Below are 17,158 nucleotides of genomic sequence, written 5' to 3'. Positions count from 1 at the left end.
ACGAATGAGAGTTGGTGTTCTAATAGACTGGGTCTGCCCGTTCTTCTAGTTCTGGCAGGAGTAATGGTAGAGCTCAAAAGGGAGACGAGTAGAGCTCACCATAGTGCAAGATGGCCATCTGGAAAACAGGAATTTAGCTTGCTGTTTGGAAGATTTCTGGAATCCTTATACACAATGTAAATAGATACTGATGAATCTGGGAGGAAAAAGTAATTTCTTTTTAGTTTGAGAAATGAAAGTAAGATGTTCGGGGTTTGGGGGGCATGTCATACCATGGAGGAGAAAGAGGAAGATGGGGGATATAGAGAAACCTAAGCCCTTAAGGACAGACTTGAACACTTCCTGAATCACAGCAGAGAGGTGTGTCAGAGGGCAGAGAACCAGAGAGAGAGGAATCCCATTGGAGGAGCAGTCTGTTTGCAGTTGGGCTGCAGGGCCATACCTAAGTATCAGAGCATCACTAGAAGAATGCAAAGAAAACCAAGATACAGTTGAGAATCCTAGACCCAGGATAAATACAGGAGTGAACACTTCCATTTATACTTTAAGATACACTTTTAACTTCATTCATTAACACTTTCATGGATGCATTTCTTCAACTTCATGAGAGGAATTCAAGTTTCTCAATCTCATCTCTATTGATATTTGAAGCTGGATAACTCTACGTGAATGCTGTGCATTGTATTGTAGGATCTTTAGCAGAGTTCCTGGTCTCGACCAACGAGATGCCAGTAGCACCACCACCCCCCAGTGTGACAACCAAAAAGGCCTATAGATGCTGCCAAGTTTCCCCACTCCCTGGGGAGAGAGGGGTAGCAAAATTGCCACTGATTGAGAACCATCCCTTAAGATACATTATTTCAAATAACAATTACTTCAGACAAGTTAGGACAATTTGATACTATCAAATTCGGTTTGAAAAAAAAAAAAAGAAACCTGCATAGAATTAATCACATTCTTTTTTCAATAGACACTAAAAGTTTCAGGTAAATTTTGAAATCATTAGATTAGTTTATATCTGGGTAGGCCAAAGCAAAGATACAAAAGCAATATAATATTTGAATTTAAAAATCTCTTTTAAATTGTATTTCTTTTAAACTAGGTAACATTGTTTAACAAAATTAACAGAACACGAGTTTCCATTTTTCTTACATACCACTCGTCTTAACTAGCTAAGTCTATAACCTCATGCACACATTAGTATGCTTTTTGCCCCATTTCAAAGGTATTGTAATCTCATCAGTTAAATCTGATTAAATAATATTACTATCTAAATAAAAGTGTCTTGTAAAGTCAGCAAGCAGAGAAAATTAGTACATATGCAATGCACATATGCAAAAGAAACTGCTAGCAGAGCTTTAATTTCATAGCCTATCTTTATATCACTTATAGACTCTATATAGAGAGATATATATGTTCACTAATAAAAAATACTACCTATACTGGAAGAAAACGTTCAAAAAAACCAGAAGGGACTTTTTCCATACATTATAAAAGTCAGTCCAGTGAGTCCCATGCCACTGCTAACAAAGGAGGTCCCCGCTCCCACGGAGGCCTTGCGATGTGGCCTGTGCTGACATGAAACTGTCCCTTTAACTCCAGATGAGACCACAGACAGGTCTGGCTCTCACCTGACTTATCTGCAGAGTCTTCAAATTCCACGAGGAAAGAGTACCCATTATTCCAGACGTGGAGGCAGGTGGTCGGGTCGTAAGAGATGGTGAGCGGTTTTAAGCCAGGATCGTAGACACTGTCCCTCCACCGGATGTTGATGGGCGACTGGCGGTCACCCCCCGGGACCAGGTCCACGCTCTCCCAGAGAGGTTGCACTAGGAGAAAGCACATCGGAGGCTGTCCTCGAGATGACACTAGCTGGAATCCCACTGGGGGGATGATATGGTCCCATGTAAGGGTATATGCTGAGTTCACCTCTTATGTGAGCCAGCTGTGAGGATTAGGCAGCCATCCTGCAAAGCCTGGGTAGAATGTTAGCATTGCTAAGGTCCCTGGAGTCCTGTCACATGAATAGCTATGACAGTGTGTATTAAGGTGTACACGCACACTCTGTCCCACACGGGTGCTGATGACATCACTGACGGTGACTTTTCTACCAAAGAGTCAAGCGCCGGGTCTTTGTGGCAAGTCCCTGATAAATCTCAGGAAACTTCTTATAACAAAGAAAGAGCTATCCACACATGATGGATAGAACCCACATGTATAATACGGGTGGTCCAGCTCTCTGCCCTTTAGAATCAGCACGGATGGGCAGAACCAAGACCAACAGGAGAGCTGGACAAAATATGAATCAATTGAGATAAATCATTACCAACGACCCTCTGCACCTCACCCCACCACTGAGAACGAGTCTGAGGATTTGAGAAAGTGACAAGGCAGCTGCTGCCCAGTCAAACCCCCCTGTGCATGGCAGGGTCACTGGCGCTCCACTTGTCATAAAAACAAGCTTGCCTCTGGTTGCCTCTTACAGAGGAGACGGTTCTCTTCCTGAGATAGCTGCCCAAAGCAGGATCTTAACCTTGGATTTTTGGGTACAAGTGCCCCAGCAGCATAGACACAGAGCGCTCCAAGGCAGTCTCTGGACCAGTGGTTCTCAAAGGAGGGAGCGATTCTGACCCCGGGGGACATTTGGCAATGTCTGGGGATACTCTCGGTGGTCAAAACTGGAGGAGGGTGCTACTGACATCTAGTGGGTAGAGGCCGGGGATGCAGCTAAACATCCTACGTATATAGGCTGGGCTTTCACAGGAAAGAATTACGTGGCCCCAAATATCATTAATGCCAAAGCTGAGAAATCTTGGTCTAGAGCAAAAAGCAATAGGCAAACTCAGGGCATTCCCTTTCCCCACCCCCCCGCTCAATTTTTTCATATAATGCAGTAATCTCATCTCTAGAGAGGTCTGAACCCAACGTTTTGGGTTTTCTCCATTAGTGTAAAATAACTTCTGAACAACAAGAACTTACTTTAGAGAAGGAGGACTTTCTGTTTCAGAAATCTAAAATGAAAAATGCATATGAATTGGTACAATAGTCATATCGTTATCAGATTAGAATGCAAATTCCTTGCAGGGAGGAGCCATCCCTCCCTCCCTTTTTTCTGTGCCCTGTAGCGCCCTACTGGATATATGCCCTTTGAGGATTGATTATCCAAATGCTATTGTTGGGATAAAAAGCTGTATTTGATTAATTATTTTACATTGTTTTTTATTAAGTTTTATTGGCGTATGGTTGCTTTACAATGTTGTGTTAGCCTCCACTGCACAACAAAATCAATCAGCCATACTGATTAATTTTTAATTTGGTATTTTAAAACTTCCAGAAACCCCAAGAACAGCCATGATTCAGTCTTAAAGCTGCCCGCCGGCACAAAGAAACCTGACAACCTTGTCCGCTCTGAGATGCTCAGACTGAGGCTGAGGGTTTGAGCATTCACACCCTTCAAAACCAGCTCGTGAGGGTCTCGCAGGGAGACTCGGGGAGAAGGGAATAAGGAGCAGATCCCTAAGACGATGCCCTCTTTCACCCAAATCGTCCCCCACTTCATTCAGGAAATGGCCTAGAGTCTGCTCTCACCCACACAAACACCAGCCCGAGGAAACTGGGCCCGTTCCTTCAGCTGCTCTTTTATGGTCATAACGCTGCTATCAATTTTTATGCGCCTCGGTTCACAAGTCCAGCTTCCAGGTTTTCTTTCCCCCACCCACCTCCCCCTTTAGGAACCCAGACCATCCCCCCGCCGGGGAGCCCTTGGTCACTGTCCCCTTCGTGAAGCCCGCTTTTGCCCAGGGCTCGTTTTGCTAAAGATAAATTCACATTTTTGTTGTCTCCTCCCTTCCTCTTCCTCCATTTTAACAAAATACAGATTAAAATGATTTCTTGGTGGTTACTCAGACTTCCCCTCAAAGTCAGAAGGTGATTACGTGTTCTGACTAACGGAGCCTGCGTTTCCAGCTTCTTCTCGTGTGGGGAGAATGAAATAAACAGAGAGAGTGATTCTGTCAACCATGGTTTAAGGGCACGACGTCACACTGTCGTTAGGAAGGTGTCATTAACAAAAGCCCTTTAGATTCCACGTGGTCGGCTTGGCTTTAGTTCTTGTTTACATGACTGGTCCTGGCTTTGATTTACTTCGCGCTTGCACCAACTATGGCTCCAGCCTGGGGCGGTGGGTACAGGGAAGGGGTCTCTTTTAGCCTTTGAAATGTGCAAAGCTCATTCCTGCCTTAGCCCCTCAGTTCCTGCTCCTTCTCCTCCTCAGAAGTCAGTTTCCCCTCATTGAGTTTCGGGCTGGCTCCTATTATATTTAGATATTGGGCTTGTCACTTCCTCAGTGAAATTTTCTCTGACTACCCTCTTATAATATGATCCTCTCTTCTTGTTTTTTAATCATAGCACTCTGATCTTTCCCCTCACAACATTTATTACGCAGGTGTAGTCATAATGATATGCATATGAAGGGAAGCACAATATGCCGCTGTAGGAGAGTAAAAATAATTTTCCCTCAACCTTCTAGGTCCTTACCTGAGACCTCCCCGTAATCAAAAGACAGATTAACAGGAGAAAAAAAAATTAATTACCTACTTACTGATTGGAGCCCCCACAAAGATGTGAGACTCAAAAGTCAGGTGGGCGGTTGTGGCTTAAATACTGTCGTGAGCTAAGGACTGGGACGGGTCTGGGCCTTCCGAGGGGAGGAAGGAATTTCACAGGAAGGTGAGAAAAGGAAATATATCCTAAACGAAGTTTAAAGAAAGTTCTCTCAGGTGAAAAAGTGATCTCTGGTAATAGCTCTCTTCCTGCTGCAGACCCCCTTTCTAATGTAAATGTACCTTGCAAAAATACTGGTAATTTATACTCTGTTTCCAGAGCTTCTCTTGTGTCTGCAGTGTCTCAAAATAATCGGCTCAAAATAATCCGTCTGTCAAAGAGGCATATTTTGGGGTGGTGAAAGGGAGCCGAATATGCCACCCCCAAATACATCTCTTCGGCATAAGGATTATTTTGAGCTGATTGTTTTGAGAAACAGCAGACACAGGAGAAACTGTGGTAACAGAGTGGAAGTTACCTGTTTGTAAGGGAAATTTACATTTACAGCGGAAATCTCCATTTGTAAGGGTGTCTTCCTTTCTGTACCAGGAAGAGGAGGATGACTAAATCACCAGAAACTCGTCAGTGGAGGATGCAGGACTTAGATCTGCATAACAGCCTTACCCTTGTTCAATGTGCTTTTCCTGGTCACCTCCAATAATGCCCCTCCCCCAGCATCTTCTTTTCTTTTTAGCTGGAGCGGGTATTGAAGGTGGTATCTAGGGCCACCTGGAGCAGTTACTGTTTTCCTGGGTCTCTCCCGTGTCATCAAGGAGGTATACATGTTATTAAAGTCCTGTTTGCTTTTCTCCTGTTAATCTGCCTTATTCCAGAGGTCTCAGCCAGGAATCTAGAAGGGTAGAGGGAAAATTCGTTCTCCTCCCATGCACAAATACGCTTAACTATCTGCCTCCCCCACTTCTGCTGTCCAGAACTGAGCTGCCTTTCAGTCACTTGCAGATTGAGTGTATGAGATAAAGAGCATCGCTGGGAAGGGTACATTCCCCTTTTATCTTTATTTCCTATTACCCTGCTCATCATCACATTATTTTTCCTTTAATCGTCCTTCAAATTTGTCTCTTCCTTGCCTTGCCCGTGACCACCAGCCTAGTTTAGGCCTCTCCGCCCCGCACTTCATACCACATCCCTTGGTTGTTTCTCCTCCTCTCTCACTCCTCTCTACTCCATCTTCCCAAACTGGTCTTGACATCTTCTCCAACCACTCTGATCTTTCCTTCTACAGAACTCACACTGCATTCACTCTCACACCATTTAGCACCCAACCATTCCTCATGTAACGTGTATTTGCTTTATCTGCTCAAAGGGCTTGTGTCCTACACTTCTTCTACAGCCCAGGGCCAAATTTGGTACCAGGTACAAAGGAGGCACTGAATACTGCAAACAAGTCCATGCCAAGGCTCTCTACCCTTCCCTCACACTCACAGTCTCTCCAACCAGGCAAGCAGGTTTACCCCAGAACACCTGTGTTCAGGAGATCGCCTCTGCCTGTTTCTCTCTCATTTCTTAAAACCCTACCAGGCTCTCAAGGTCAGTTCAAGCCCCTTCCCTAACAACCCCACACTATATTAAGCATCCCTTCATCTGCTGTTACTCTCTGAACCTGCACTGTCTAATATGGTAGCCACTCGCCCTGTGTGGCTAGTTCAAATTGAGATGTGCTGTAAAACACCTAGGGACTTTGAAGACTTAATACAAAACAAAGAATGTAAAATAGTTCATTTATAATTCTTATATTCACTTCATTTTAAAGTGACAAGATATATTTTGTATATGCTGGGTTAAATAAAATATATTTGTAAAGTTAATTTCCCCTCTATACTGTATTTCACCTATATATTTGATATATTAGTAGAATTAATTTCACAAATGAATAAAATTTATTTCTTCTTTTTTTCCCCCAGTTGTTTGTTTTCTTTTTGGCCGCGCAGCAGGGCATGTGGGACCTTAGTTCCTGACTTGGGATTGAACCCGCGCCCCCTGCAGTGGAAGCGTGGAGTCTTAACCAGTAGACCACCAGGAAAGTCCGTTTCCCCCCAGTTTTATTGAGATGTAATTGACATACTATTTGTTGTTTTTTAAATGTGGTTATCGGAAAATATAGAATTGCCAATATGGCTCGTATTTTTGGCTCACATCATTTATCTACTGGACATTGTTGCTCTATACTCTCGTTAGCCTTTTCTCCTATGCCTTACCCTGTACTATCCTTTTTCTTGAGATGTGCTATTTCCTCATGAAATTGAACACCATCCTAGCAGGCCTAGGGCTTATTGCAGTGATGGGATACACAGGGACCCTCCATGTGACTTTGTTGGGGATGGTCACAGAATCACAAATTGCCTTGTTAGAGCATCAGGGTTGTAAAAGGCACTTTCATGCTGAGCCCAGGTAACCACACCATCACATACAGTTACCAGTGCAGGAGACTTAAGGCCCACGTTTCCTGGTGGTCAGTTCAGGGCTACTTGTTAGTTCCTTGTAGCTGCAGATACTCCTGAGGTCGTTAAATAAATCCAAAGGGCTCTTAATCGGTCCATTGTTTCTCAAGATTATCTAACTGTTAATGAAAAGACTCAATCTGGGGCATCCTGAGTCTGGATTATCTGGCGATTATCAGATTTCTTTGTGAAAACATTGTAAAATAAGCTTTTTTTCATTTTTTAAAAAATCTATTTATTTATTTTTATTTTTGGCTGCATTGGGTCTTCGTTGCTGTGCGCAGGCTTTCTCTAGTTGCGGTGAGTGGGGGCTACTCTTCGTTGTGGTGCACGGGCTTCTCATGGCGGTGGCTTCTCTTGTTGCGGAGCACGGGCTCTAGGCGCACAGGCTTCAGTAGTTGTGGCATGCGGGCTCAGTAGTTGTGGCTCGCAGTCTCTAGAGCACAGGCTCAGTAGTTGTGACGCACGGGCTTAGTTGCTCTGCAGCAAGTGGGATCTTCCCGGACCAGGGCTCGAACCCGTGTCCCCTGCATTGGCAGGCAGATTCTTAACCACTGTGCCACCAGGGAAGCCCAAAACAAGCTTTTTAATACTCTTATTCTCCAGGCTTTGTATCCTTCAAAATTAATTGAAGAAATAACTGAACAACTTTCTAACACAGTTCAGTTATTATTAGATCAGTGCTGTAAAATAGAACTTTCTCTGATGATGGAAATGGCCAGTATGGTAAGTGCTAGGCATTTGCGGCTCTAAAATTTTAATGAATTTTAATTTACTTGTGAATACCCATGTGGGTCTAGTGCCTACCTTTTATACAGCACCATTCTATTCCAATTTATCCTAAAAATAATTTTCTCTTCCTTCTAAAATCAGAGATCATGAACAACGTGAATCATTGGAATAATAGCAATTAATAAATATGTACCATTTGCATTCTAGATGATATTCTTTATATTTCATTCATTTAAGAATTAACATTATTACATTTATTTTCTTATGGTCTAAGGTCTCATGCTTAATTTTTAAAAGACTTTATTATTTAAGGTACAGTGATTTCCTATATACTGCCCATGCTCACACGTGCATAGCCTCCCCCATTATCAACATCCCCCGTCAGAGTGCTACTTTTATTGCAATTGACAAACCTACACTGACACATCAGAATCACCCAAAGTCCATAGTTGACATTGTGGTTCACTCTTGGTGTTGTACATTCTGTGGGTTTGGACAAATGTATAATGACATGTATCATTCATTATAGTATCATAAAGAGTATTTTCACTGCCCTAAAAATCCTCTGTGCTCTGCCTGTTCATCCCTCCCTCCTCCCAATCCTTAACAACCACTGATCTTTATACTGTCTCCATAATTTTGCTTTTCCAGAATGTCATATAGTTGGGATTATACAGTATGTAGCCTTCTCAGATTGGCTTCTCTCACTTAGTATATGCATTTAAGTTGTCTCCATGTTTTTTCATGCTTTGATAGCTTTCTTATTAGTGCTGAATAATATTCCAGTGTTTGGATGTACCACTATTTATTTATCCATTCACATACTGAAGGACATCTTGGCTGCTTCCAATTTTGGCAATTGTGAATAAAGCTGCTATAAACATCTGTGTGCAGGTTTTTGCGTGGACGTGTTTTCAACAACTTTGGGTAGATACCAAGGAGTATTGATTGATGGATTGTATGGTAAGAGTATATTTAGTTTTGAAAGAAACTACCAAACTGTCTTCCAAAGTGGCTGTACCATTTTACATTCCCACCAGCAGTAAATGAGAGTTCCTGTTGCTCCATATCCTTGTCAGCATTTGATGTTGTCAGGGTTCTGGATTTTGGCCGTTCTAATAGGTGTGTTTTGATGTCTCATGATTATTTAACTTGGATTTTGCTGATGATATATGATGTGGAGCATCTTTTCATATGCTTATTTGCCATCTGTATGTCTTCTTTGATGAGGTGTCTGTTAAGGTCTTTGATCCATTTTTTAATTGGATTTTCTTACTGTTGAGTTTTGTTTTCCGATCTACTCTGACCCTAAATTTTTTTTCTGTGACAATTAGGCTAAATTTCAGTAGATGATACATGAAGTGAAATTAATTTTTTCATCTTGGGTAACGGGTATAGGATTTTATCTTTATTTTATCATATTATCAGTCCGCAGGGTTAGGACTGTCAACATTTACTGTGTGCAACTTGAGATCACAGCAAACAGCAGTTTAAGTTGACACCAGTGATTACCTGGGGAGGGGGACAGTGAAGGTAGAGCACAGGGCACAGGCCCCAGTGAAATGCTGCTTCTAAATTCGCCACAGCCTCCTTCTTCAGTCACTCCCTACTCTGCTCCCGGATCCTAACAATGGTCAGACATCTGAGGGAGGTGCTGAGCATATGACAGTGATGAAGATGGTGATGATGATAACGACTGTGGTTCTAGAGGTAGCTGCCAACACCAGGTTCTCACTGTGTGGCAGGCGCTAGCTAAGGACTTTGAACATTGTCTTTTCTATCCCTCAGCAATTTGGGGTCATCCTTGCTCACAAGTGTATACTGGGGTACTGAGCTTCCAGAAACAATGAGTACTGTCCTTACAGCTAAACAGATGAGGAACCAGGATATCCAAACAGGACATGCTCAGTGGCCCAGGACAGCAAAGACCAAATATTATCCTGGGTGAAACAAGGAGGAACAGTATAAACACCAAAAGCAAAACCAAATCATGTCTGTCATCTGTATGTCTTAGTAACCTACAAACAAGAACATCTGATGTGGGAAATTAATCAAGGGAAGCCCCTCATCCCTAAGTCACTACCACTTTTTGTTTTTGTCAGCACCGAAAGGAGCAAACTAATCTATCTTTTTTTTTTTTCTTGGCTGCACCACGCGGCTTATAAGATTTTAGTTCCCCAGCCAGGGATGCAACCCCGGCCCTCAGCAGTGAAAGCGTGGAGTCCTAACCACTGAACCGCCAGGGAATTTCCTAGGAGCAAACTATTCTAAAGACATGAGCATATTGGATTTTAGACCCTTAACTTTCAACTTTCTGTTAAAAAAAAAACTTTTTATTAGTAACTAGATAAATATGACTACTTTTTTCCATGTTAAGCCTTAGACCACAAAGTGCCAGTGTTGAGAATAAGCCAGTCCGGGTAGGATGTGGGCCTGATGGTAGGAAGCCGCACCCAGCAACCAGAAATTTATTATGACTCAGACCAGTTCAGTTTAATGAGAACACAGTCAATATCGGAGGAAACAAAATAAACTTACAGTAAAAATATATTTATGAAGCAGTTTCAAGGTAATAGATTTAGCTAGATTAGCATTACTAATAAACTCCTTTTTTAATGTGCAAAATAGGGTCAAAGAGAGTAAACCCAAGGAGGAAAAGTTGAGAAAGCTAGAATCTGGAAGCAAACCAACACTGGAAAACTCTGTGTGAATTCACTGTGAATGGTGGAAATATATAACCATTTAGCAGATATGCTTAACCATTTCATTAAACTCATGTCTCCACCAACACACACATTATCCTCTCCGATCGTCGCAGGGGTTCTGCACCAGGGTTATCTGGCCCCCGGGGGACACTTAGGGATGCCATGTGGCACCTGCAGTGCACAGTCCACCCCGGCAGCACAGGACGACCCACGCCCACGGCAGTAGCGCCGTGGCGTCAGGGAGGACCATCTGCTGCCTCACTTGATCTGCTGGGTTCACAGCGGAACACTCACTGGCGAGCTGCTCAGCTAGAGGCAACTCTTCCGCAATTTGTAACGAGGGACAGAATAGTCCAGAGTATGAAGCTACTGAACTGCTTGCAAACATGGATATGCAAATTCCAGAGTGTTCAGACTCACAGAAATAATTTGCAGTCCGTGGATCAATTTTAGTAAAAAGACAATTGCTAACAAAAAACAATAAAGAACAGGTTCAAAGTATTTGAAACTTGGGACTTCTTTGACCTATTTGTGCATGACATCATTTTAACAAGTTAAAATTGGTGAAGAAAACACCTTTCCACATGGTACCGTGGTAATCATTTCACAGTATGTACGTGTATCAAATCATCATGATGTACACCATAGACTTAGGTCAGTTATATCTCAATAAAGCTCGGGGAGAAAAAGGCTTTCTATATTTGAACAAATAGAGGAATAATGGGTTATCCTCACAGTTCTCAAGGCATCCAATCCCAGCCTGGAATGCCACTGACAACAGAGCTGCAGACACTCAACACACGTGACTGTTAGGAAACAACCAGGCTTCTGCTCTCTCCAGGCAGCCATGTACTCACAGGCTCCGTTCCGGGTTTTGTACGTGCAGGTGTAGAGGCTGCAGGGCCTTGCTAGCATGGACCTCGGAATCTGGAACCTTCTCCACAGCGCCTTGCATGGAGAGGCTTGAAGAATGACCCTCAGGCAACTCATCATCACCATCTTTAGCTTGAAGTCTTGATCAGCTCCCAAGTAACTTGCAGGAACCTAATAACCCAGAGGCAAAAGGAGGACAGAGGAGGAAAAGTCGCAAACAACAGAGGTGGCCGATCCTGTGGAAAACATCATTCAGATTATTAGTATGGGGGAGGGGGAGGTAAATACAGCAGGAGTGGAGTGAACCAGGCAGAGGGTGGTAGGAGATGAGGTCTAGAGGTAGTGGATGCCATATCAAGGAGACATGCAGGCCATTGTAAAGGCTCTTTCTCTAACTCAGGGTTTCTCAGCTTCGGCATTGTTGACATTTTTGACCAGATAACTCTGTTGTAAAGGACTAGTCTTTGCACTGTAGCATGTTTAGCGGCACCCTTGGTCTCTACCCACTAGATACCAGTGGCACCTTCCTTCCATTTGTGACAACCAAAAATGTCTCCAGGCATTGCAGATGTCCCTTGGAGAAGGGGAATCACCTCTGATTGGGAACCACTGTTCTAAGAGAAATGGGAACACAATGGAGTTTTCGGAGTAGAGGAGGGACATACTCTGATTTACATTTTTAAAAGCTCATTCACGGTGCCCTACTGGAAACTGACCAGGATGGAAGAAAGAAGCAGGGAGCCCATTCAGGATAATCCAGGGGCTGGAACTAAGGATGTCACAGTGGACGTGGTGAGAAGTGGCTGGGTACTGGATGTATCTTGGGGATACAGCACGTAAGGTGTGAAAGAAAGCAGTCACAGATGACTGGCAGATGCTTGGCCTAAACAACTGCAAGGATGGACTTGCCACGAACTGAGATGGGAAGACTATGTGTGGAAAAGGTTTTGGGTGGGAAATCAGCAGCTCAGATTTGGGCATGTGGAGTTTGAAATGAAATTCCAATAATCCAAGCGAGAGAATATGGTAGAATATTCTACCTCATGGTAGAACGAGGATGAACCCCTGAACAAAGAAACAGAACCCGGCACAGGAGCTGGCAGGGAGGGAAAGATGGCACTCTTACTACTAATTCTGTTGGGTTTGAGGTGCCAAGGGGGCAGGCGAGAGGAAAGGTCTAGGGAGAGTTGGCAATGCAGCTCTGGTGCGCAAGAGAGGTTGTGAGGCTAGAGAGAGAAGGAAAATCCCCTCCCCCCAGGGGTAACAGGTGTATAGAGACCAACAAAATGGAGTGATTAAGGAGGCCAAGACATGGAGAAGGAATGGTCAAAGGCAACCAAGGAAGGAATGGAGCATGGAAGGTCAGGGGCAAGGAGGGTTCCAGGGAAATCCTAATAGAAAGAAACTTAATTTAGCTAATGCTAGGCTACAATACGTGTAACAATACGTGAGATTATTAATGTCCAGGTATATGCTTCAGAAAGAAAGATGCTTATGAGAAAAACATTTATGAATTTGCACCTAGACTATAAACTGCAAAATTTAGCATTAAAAATAAACTAATACTCATTATTAAATAGGCCCCAGGTGAATCCTGGAACGTATAAATGTAGAATACATTTTCTCAATAAGTTATATTTTGTTGTATAGGCACAGGAAAGGTGTGACCATGAGCTGGATGGGCCCTAGGGAAGGTAAGCTTTCTGTGCTACATGCCCTTTGCTATCACTGATTATATATGCTCTTGGATTTTACTTACACCGTCCTTATCTGCTGTTTTGCAGACAGAAATGTGTGAATGAACAGATTCTAACAGCCTTTTAGAATCACTTGTAGATTGTGTATTTATTAAATGCCTTGGCTCTTCAACTCTGCCTGGTTAAGCCATTTGTACTTATGCAAAACACCAAAAAAACAAAAAACAAAGCACAAAAACCTACTAAAGGTTACAGTTGCGTTGAAAAAAGATTCCTTGATTCTTATCAGATGGACCCTTCACTTTCTTGCCTTCTGATTTAGAAAGGAAGACAGCGTTTTTGCAATTCTCTGAAATTTAAATTAGAAGTTATGTTTCCTTGTCTTGACTGAGAAAGTTCAGCCTCCTCCTCTCACCCACTTCTTCTCTATGATCCCAATATAGGGTTGCCAAAGGTTACATTTCTATAATTGCTTAGTGTGCTGCAATTGCTCCAGCGCACTAATTGCTCCAGTGGAATGATATGAAATGCATTTCCCTCTTTCCATCAGATTTCCTCAATATTCATATTCAGTCAAAAGGAACTCATTGTTTTCCAACTACGAGTGGTGGCAGCCTTTTGCCTGGCTCCACGGACAACAGGGCAGGCGTGCAGAGGCACAGAAATGGTGCCCTTGCTGCTTTCAGCCTTTAGGTGCATTTCAGACCTGGTACTGAGTTTAGAATTTCTGAGTGAAGTAGGAAAGCCCTAGAAAGTTGAAAGGTTTTCATTTCCAAAATACTCAAGAACAGTGTAGCTCTTTATCAGGACCCAGAAGGGAGAGTGGGGGCATGGGGGTGGGGAACATTGGTTCACTGTGGACTTCAGTGCAGGCTGAGAACAGAGACCGTTCTGAGGGATCTGCAGGGGCAGCTTATGGGTAGCGTGTGGACAAGGTTCTTTCACCAGAGATTTCCAACTTCTCTCCATATTCCAGCGAGACTTTTAAGCAGCAGAGTGGTGATGACCAGACTGTCAGCAAAGGAAAAAGGGGAAGCAGAAAGCAATGTGGTTTTCAGTGGTTGACAGAGAATGAACTCTACCCAACATAAGGTGTACACATCTTCATTATCTCCCCATATTTCTCAAGCTTTCTCAGCAAAAATAAACAAGAGGGAATTACACTAATAACAACGACTTTCCAGCATCCTCCGAGCAGTAGCTTTCAGCTCACGCCACAAAGAATTACAACCACCAACAGCGTCTGTATTTGGTAGGTTCTTCCCCTCTAGCTCCAGGACGGGGCACAAAAGAAAAAGGATAGAAGAAAGAATTGAGGAGTAGAGAAGACTCAGATTTGTCCACATGCTGTAACTGCTGATCCCCTGCCCTGGGGGTGGTTGTGAATCCGTCCGTAGCCCTTGGTATAGCCAGGAAGAAAATCAACAATGCAGACATGAGTGAATCCAGTTTAATGCGCCTCGGTTTCTGAAACTGCAACCCCCTTACTTCCCAGACTCTCTGGGACAGCTATTCTACCTTTAAATGCACAAAACCGTAAGGGGGTGTAGTTTTCTGGTGACCCTCAGAGCGGAGGAACAGGATTAGAGTAGAGATGGAGCGACTCCCTGCCTCCTACCCCCATCGTACAGAGAAGCCCCGCCGGGACTGTGGCCATCCTAGCGGGGCCAACAGCTGTCCCGGCTCCGGGGCCCACTGCAGCGCGTGATCGTGTGTGTGAGAGGATCCCTGTTCTCTCTGCTAGCTACGCTCCCCTGCTGCCCACGCTCCACATCGCCTCCGGACTTTACCCGAACGTTTCCCAGAGCGGGAACCACTCTGCTCGCTACCGGGACGAGAGGCTCATGCGCGCGGCCATCTTAGCCACGCCCCTTGTGCCTAGCCACGCCCCTCACGCAGGGACACGTCATTTCGCTTATTCACGTCACGTCCGCGCGCGCCCGGCCCACGTCCCGACGAAACTTAAAAGTCCCGCCCCGGCCACGCTCCCCATGTCGGAGCCCGAACCTGTTCTCCACCCAGCTCTGCACCTGCTCTCTATCCTGACTACGCCTCTGCTGCCATCGCTCCGGGCCTCCGGCCGCGGTCACGCGCCTGCGCGCTAACTTGGTCCCACCCCTGGCCTCGCCGTGGGCCCACCCCTCCTTGGAGCCGGACCATCTTTGTTGCACACCTTAGAACTGTAGAGCCGCTCCCCCACGGACATGCCGCGCCCACGTTCACGGTAAGTCCTTACACTGCGCCTACACCAGGGCCCTCCTTTCTGTTACGTCACTTCCGTCCCATACGCTACTCCGTGGCCCCGCCTCTTCATCGGCGTCCACGCCCCTGATCCGAGTCCTTTCACATTCTTCTTATCCTCTGGGCCACGCTCGTTTCGCTGACCCCACGCCCCTCTCTTGTGCCCATTTCTCTGCTTTCCACTCTGGTAATTTCTCTGCCCTCTGCCCACCTCTCCCGCAGTCTCGACTAAGCCTGTCTTGCCTTTACGAGCGGCTACGCACCGATTGAGTCCCACATTTTCAGGTCAAGCCTCTGCTACGCCTAGGCCACGCCCCTCCCGAAGTGGCCGTCGCTGACGCTCCTTCCCACGGTGTCCAGACCCCGCCCCTCAAGACCGGGTTACATTCCATCCCCTCTTTATTCCACTCCCCTCTGTCCTGGCCAATCCCGGCGCTCCGCCCATGCCGCACTGTACGACCCTGAGGTCCCCATTGATCACGCTAACTCCGCGCATGCGCATTTCCCTGCATTCCGTCATGGCCACTCCCTGGTTTCCCAGGCCATCCCCTTCTGGTTGGACTCTGGCCTGGTCCACGCTTCCTGCTCTCCCTCTGCTGGCCGAGCCTGGTCCTGGGAAGCCGCAGAGAAGCGGGCGGGGCTCACGAATTTCAGGAGAAAGTCGCCCAGGTCTCGGAGCTAGATGTTAGTGGCGTATATAGGGGTGGGACGAGCCTGCGGATCTCTGCTCCTCGCCTAAAAATGGATTTTCTTCATATTTCTCCCAGTTCCAAACACCACAACTCCAAGAGTAGAAACCGGATAGGAAACGTAACTGAGGACCAACTGGAACTGTGTTCCTACCAGCTTCCCAGCCGACTTTAAATGCTAGCCGGCTGCATGGAGTAAGCGCACTCCTCTACTTCCTGATGGATGTCTCCTTCAGACGACTTTTTTAGGTACCTAGTGCCCTGCTGTCTAGGACCTGTGGAGACAACACCACACTTAGATTTCTGCTTCTGGCCCCCTACTTTGAGATTAATTTTCTTTACTGTCTCCATTTACAATTCTGGGTCCACAGGAAAAAAGTGAAGAGATTATTACCAGCTTTATTTATTTATTTTTTCCTGTCCAGAAACCTCTGAGTGGGCACTCCTAGGGGAAGGGCACTTTCCATTAGCCATTCAGTTGTTCATTCATTGAAGTCATATTTATGGAGTACTATGTTCCAGTGACAAGACAAACTTCAAGGAGCTTATAGCCTGAAGTTCCCCAGCTTGGGTTTGGATGGGACAAGAATTGATGAGAAAGGGAAGATGTGGTAAGGGGGTCGGTTATAGGTGGAAAAGGACTTGGTAAGTGCTGGTCTCCTTTTTTTTTTTTTTTTTTAATTTATTTATTTATTTTTGTCTGTGTTGGGTCTTCATTTCTGTGCGAGGGCTTTCTCTGGTTGTGGCAAGCGGGGGCCACTCTTCATCGCGGTGCGCGGGCCTCTCATTATCGCGGCCTCTCTTGTTGCGGAGCACAGGCTCCAGACGCGCAGGCTCAGTACTTGTGGCTCACGGGCTTAGTTGCTCCGCGGCATGTGGGATCCTCCCAGACCAGGGCTCGAACCCGTGTCCCCTGCATTGGCAGGCAGATTCTCAACCACTGCGCCACCAGGGAAGCCCCTCTTTTTTTTAAATTGAGGGATAATTGACATGTGACATTTTATTGGTTTCAGGGGTACACATAATGATTCAATATTTATATAATTGTGAAATGATCACCACAATAAGTCCAGTTAACATCCACACATAGTTACAAATTTTTTTTCTTGTGATGAGACCTTTTAAGGTTTACTCTCTCTGCAACTTTCAAATATACAACA

At 44.9% G+C, this 17,158-nt stretch overlaps 1 protein-coding gene and 1 long non-coding RNA gene across 8 annotated transcripts in view; one reads left to right on the top strand and one right to left on the bottom strand.

Annotated features, from left to right (window-relative positions):
• LOC130706350 (uncharacterized) overlaps nucleotides 1-6,858 on the top strand; it is a 28,304-nt gene extending 21,446 nt beyond the window's left edge. Inside the window, exon 4 of the long non-coding RNA XR_009006605.1 lies at nucleotides 6,525-6,858. This is a non-coding gene — a long non-coding RNA (uncharacterized LOC130706350). The remainder of the gene's footprint in view (nucleotides 1-6,524) is intronic.
• Nucleotides 1-15,646, bottom strand: part of CA5B (carbonic anhydrase 5B) — a 30,721-nt gene extending 15,075 nt beyond the window's left edge. Inside the window, exons 1-4 of one of the 7 annotated variants that reach the window (XM_057537795.1) lie at nucleotides 15,242-15,301; nucleotides 13,956-14,079; nucleotides 11,356-11,542; nucleotides 1,632-1,829 (exon numbers count right to left, since the gene is read on the bottom strand). In XM_057537795.1, coding sequence (XP_057393778.1) covers nucleotides 1,632-1,829; nucleotides 11,356-11,497 — 340 coding nt within the window. In that variant the 5' untranslated portion in view covers nucleotides 11,498-11,542; nucleotides 13,956-14,079; nucleotides 15,242-15,301. Of the gene's footprint in view, nucleotides 1-1,631; nucleotides 1,830-11,355; nucleotides 11,608-13,311; nucleotides 13,936-13,955; nucleotides 14,080-14,858; nucleotides 14,924-15,241; nucleotides 15,486-15,572 lie in introns of those variants that run through there. The other 6 variants (XM_007182961.2, XM_057537797.1, XM_007182959.2 and 3 more) reach the window with 6 other exon arrangements.
• Between the last annotated feature and the right edge of the window lie 1,512 nt (nucleotides 15,647-17,158).

Source organism: Balaenoptera acutorostrata, chromosome X (genome assembly GCF_949987535.1).
Source record: "Balaenoptera acutorostrata chromosome X, mBalAcu1.1, whole genome shotgun sequence".
Lineage (NCBI taxonomy): Eukaryota > Metazoa > Chordata > Mammalia > Artiodactyla > Balaenopteridae > Balaenoptera > Balaenoptera acutorostrata.
Note: the sequence above shows the minus strand (reverse complement) of the source record. Positions and strands in the feature narration are given on the sequence as shown.